The sequence below is a fragment of the Pygoscelis adeliae genome, unplaced genomic scaffold (assembly GCF_000699105.1).
Source record: "Pygoscelis adeliae isolate BGI_AS28 unplaced genomic scaffold, ASM69910v1 Scaffold183, whole genome shotgun sequence".
NCBI classification, from domain to species: Eukaryota; Metazoa; Chordata; class Aves; order Sphenisciformes; family Spheniscidae; genus Pygoscelis; species Pygoscelis adeliae.
In genome coordinates this window covers 1,296,510-1,300,446 of record NW_008824536.1, presented here as the reverse complement: position 1 = coordinate 1,300,446, position 3,937 = coordinate 1,296,510, and the positions used below count along the sequence as shown (strand labels likewise).

Here is a 3,937-nt window from a genome sequence, read left to right as displayed (position 1 = left end):
GGCTGCGCAGAGGCAGTCGCGACGCTTCGCAAACAGCTGCTCTAGCGGTGGCGGCGCGTTAAGGAGCGGGGCTCAGCCGGCCGCTGGGATGCAGGGGAAAGACGGGCAGCCCTGTCCTGCCCTGATCCAGCACTGGTGAGTGAGCGCAGCGCCCTGCGCCCGCCGGAGAGTCTGTCCCAACTCTGTCCCTCCGTGTTGCATGGCCATAGAGTGGTGTCTGCACTGTGATGTCCTGTCAGCTGTTGCATACCCGTGTTTCCACAGCCATCACCGCGTTTACCGATGACCCTTACACCAAGGAGTGCTGCGGTCCCTTCGGGGTCCTGGGCCTGCCTGCGTGGCAGAGCCGCGGGCAAGGCAGAGCGCAGGCTGGGTCGGTGCGTCTACACGGCACGGCACAGGCACGGGTTCCAGCTCGGATCCCAAATGCTGCATAGCTGCATTAGCACAATCAAGCACCTGAGCTGATCAGACCTGTTTCTCAAGAGGATCCTTAGCCTGGGCTCAGAACCACGCTGGCATGGTTACCTCTCTCCCAGTGGGGAGTCTCCTCCCTGCGCTCCACCACACACCGCATACACGTTCACAAAATGTCATAGTAGCGCAGAGGGGTTTTGCAAGGGTTTGTTTCATGCGACGCACTGATACAGTCGGGTTCTGACCTGTCTTTTTGCTGAGTTGCGACAGGGACTTTTTCACTTACTCCAAAATGTTGCCCCAAAGTGCCTCAGAGTAACGCTAGGATCTTGTGGCTCCTGGGGTGGTGCTGTCATATGCTCCCTGTATAGCAACCAAAGCGGTTTCTATTTTAAGAAGAAAAGAGTGATTAAAGTGTTTGCCTAGGCAGGTATTTCAGTCTGCTTTGATTCCCATGTGACTTGCGGCAAGTCACATAGCCCCCCCCCGTGCTTCACTTCCCTACCAGCAACATAAGGAAAATAATATTTTCAGGGATGATAATGCTTTCCTACCCCACAGGCATATTGTGAGAATGAATGTGAAAAGCGCTCTGAGGTGAACGGACATTACAGCAAGTGTTAGACATAGGTTATAATGGAAGATGGAGAACTGAACACTACAAATGTGATTATCCTTCAAAACAGGATAAATGGAAAATCCACAGAAAATAAACATGCGAGGCAGTCTGCTGAAGTGGGGAAGGGATGCCACAGTAGAAACAGCAAGGAGTGAACTTTGCATTTGTAAAGGTGTTCCTTCAGCACATCCCATGTACGATGTTTTTTCCAAACTTTTACATGTCTGATGTCAGTGACTTAAAGAAACAATAAAGCAGTACCCTATGTTTGTATGGAAAAGCTGCCTTACGTATCAAGTGAACTGTTATTTTTGGCAATCAGGCATACCATTTACAACTGGGAAAAATCTTTATTCCCTGTGACAAGTATATTTGGACGATTCTGTAAATTAAATCAATCAACCAAAATTTACTGGGTTCATATATCATGATTTAAATTGCTATAGCAGTATCAAGCAGGAGACAACATCATTTAAAAAAAAAAAATTAAGCACCTGAAGCCAGTATTTCAACTGGTATCTAAGTTGATCCCAGTTTACTGCCATTAAAATTGGAGCTATGTGAAGTTACACTCCCCTGAATCTAGGCATCAGAACATCTTATTTTTTATTTTATTTTATATTTTAGTCTAAATCGGTATTACACACACTCATAGAGAGGGAATTTGTCATTAGTTCCGACACCTGTCTGTTACTGATTACTGCAAATACCTCTGAACTGCAGAAAAGTTTTGTACAACTGCTGAACAAGATCTTAACACATCCTTTCTGGATGTTGGATCAGATCAAGAAATCTGAAAATTGATGATGAGATATTTCAGTGTGTACTGAGTGATGTGCTTAAGGTAGCAATAACAAATGAATGAGAAGTCCATCTGTGTAACTTTTGTTTCATGCGCACAATTTCTCCAACATTTGCATTTAGCTGCATGTCTAATGGTAGTCTGGCAGAAAACGTAAAAATTTCAAGCAATCCTATGCCTACTCTGCTCAAACATTTTTTTTGATCAATAATAAATGGATATTGAAGGCCATAAGATTAAAACACTTGACTCGAGGATTTTTTTGTTTGGCTGGTTTTTACAAGATGTATTTCAATAAGATACTGCTAGATGTACAGACTTCAATATTTGTTCGTTTTTCTAGGTAGCATCCAGTGCTTTGCTGCTGTGATATGCATAGCTTTTCTTAAATCAGTGGGATATTCCTGTGTTTATAGTTAAATTGTGTTTAAATGCTTCACTGCATCAAGATCATTAAAATGCTTTATGGCCCAGAGGACTAAGAGTAAATGAGCTCAGATCTACTGAGAACTGGGTGCCTGGTTACTGTATAACCTCGCGGTACAGTTAGGAGGGACACCCCGCAGAGCGGTGGCATTGTTTAAAAAAAACCAACGGGGAAACTACGAGTTTGAGGAACGGATTGCAGGACAGGGCATTCAGTGTCTGCACAGGATTTTGACTACAGAAGTCATCATAATGATACCCAGCTTTAATATCGTGCTTTTTACAGTTTTTACAGGCATGTGAGAACTTAAACAAGGAGGTAGATATCATTATCTCTGTCTTCCCTATAGGGAAATTGAGTCATTAGACATGGAAATAACTTCTCCAAAGTCATCAGGATCAAAGATTGAGCAAGGAATTAAAATCAGACCTTCTGAATTCCAGTCTAGTGGCATTGCTGCTCAGCAACCCAGCTTCTCTTAAAACTATTTTTTTTCTAATTTGTAGTTTCTGAAGCACCGTGCTATAAATAGAACACACATACTGTGACAATGTTTGCTCTCTGCTTTTAGGCAGTGCTTTCATATGTTTCTAAAGCACAAACATGCTTTGCATTTTGAGGTCTCGGAGGCTAGTCCTATCGCTTCTTTACAATTCATATTTGACTATTTTGTTTCAATAACCCTATTTTTCTCTTTCTGTTTGTACAGCATATTGCACCGGATTTCATCAGCAATTGCAGAATTCTTTTCATACATCAGCCTTTAGTTTTCAGTGAGGATTTTAGGTTCCCAAGGAATTCAGGCTCAGGCCACGCTCATTCATGCCATCTTTATAGTTAAAAATATTTATTTGTTTTATATAGGGTGGAATAGTTGGATTTGATTGAGGCTACCATTTTTTTCATTAATTTAATTTCTGTCAGCGGACAAAGCTACTGAGCCAGGTGCTGGTCTCACTTACAGTAAGATATCTAAAATGTCTTTCTGAAGCTATTTAACAGAGCTACCCTGCTGCAACATCTGTCAGTCTGGCTGGCTATGTCTAAAAATTAAAAACAGAATCTATATTCTTACCACAGAAGAATTTACTTACAACATAAAGTGTGGTCACTTAGATTTGAAGACAAATTAATAAAAGTCTCAGTTTTGCTAAACTATGCTGACGTCTAACACATTTTATTTAGGTTTCTGGCTGTCAATGCTTTTAACTGAAAATCACCTTACCACTAGTAATCTGCTGTCATGAAATATTTTTGTTTCATTCTCTAGCCAATACTTGCTTAAGCTTTATGATAATCCTGTAGATCTTACTTTTTTATTCATTGACTGATGATGTCTGAGACCAGTAGACAGATTGGGGACAAGAAGTTTGTCTCTGTCCTGCCAAACCAGTTCTATGGGTCAACAGCAGATCTCAGTTTCAAGGCTGTCAACCTTGCCTTTTTCAAGAGTAAAAGGCAGTTTTTACGTTTCATTCTTTTGTATTGATTTTTACTTGCATTTATTCCATAAGCAATATTTGAACTCAAAGATCAGAGCTGTCAGTGTAATCTTAAACTTTACTTAAAGGTTCACTTAAAGCAGAAGGATTAAGTAATTTCAGTGCCAGATATAAACTATTAAATAATTCAATGTGTACTTTTTCAACAGACATAAATTATTGACCAGAAA

At 41.1% G+C, this 3,937-nt stretch overlaps 1 protein-coding gene across 1 annotated transcript in view; it reads right to left on the bottom strand.

Moving 5' to 3' along the window:
- MYO1E (myosin IE) overlaps positions 1-268 on the bottom strand; it is a 101,009-nt gene extending 100,741 nt beyond the window's left edge. The window contains exon 1 of the mRNA XM_009321603.1: positions 251-268. Within this exon, the coding sequence (XP_009319878.1) occupies positions 251-268 (18 nt within the window). The remainder of the gene's footprint in view (positions 1-250) is intronic.
- Between the last annotated feature and the right edge of the window lie 3,669 nt (positions 269-3,937).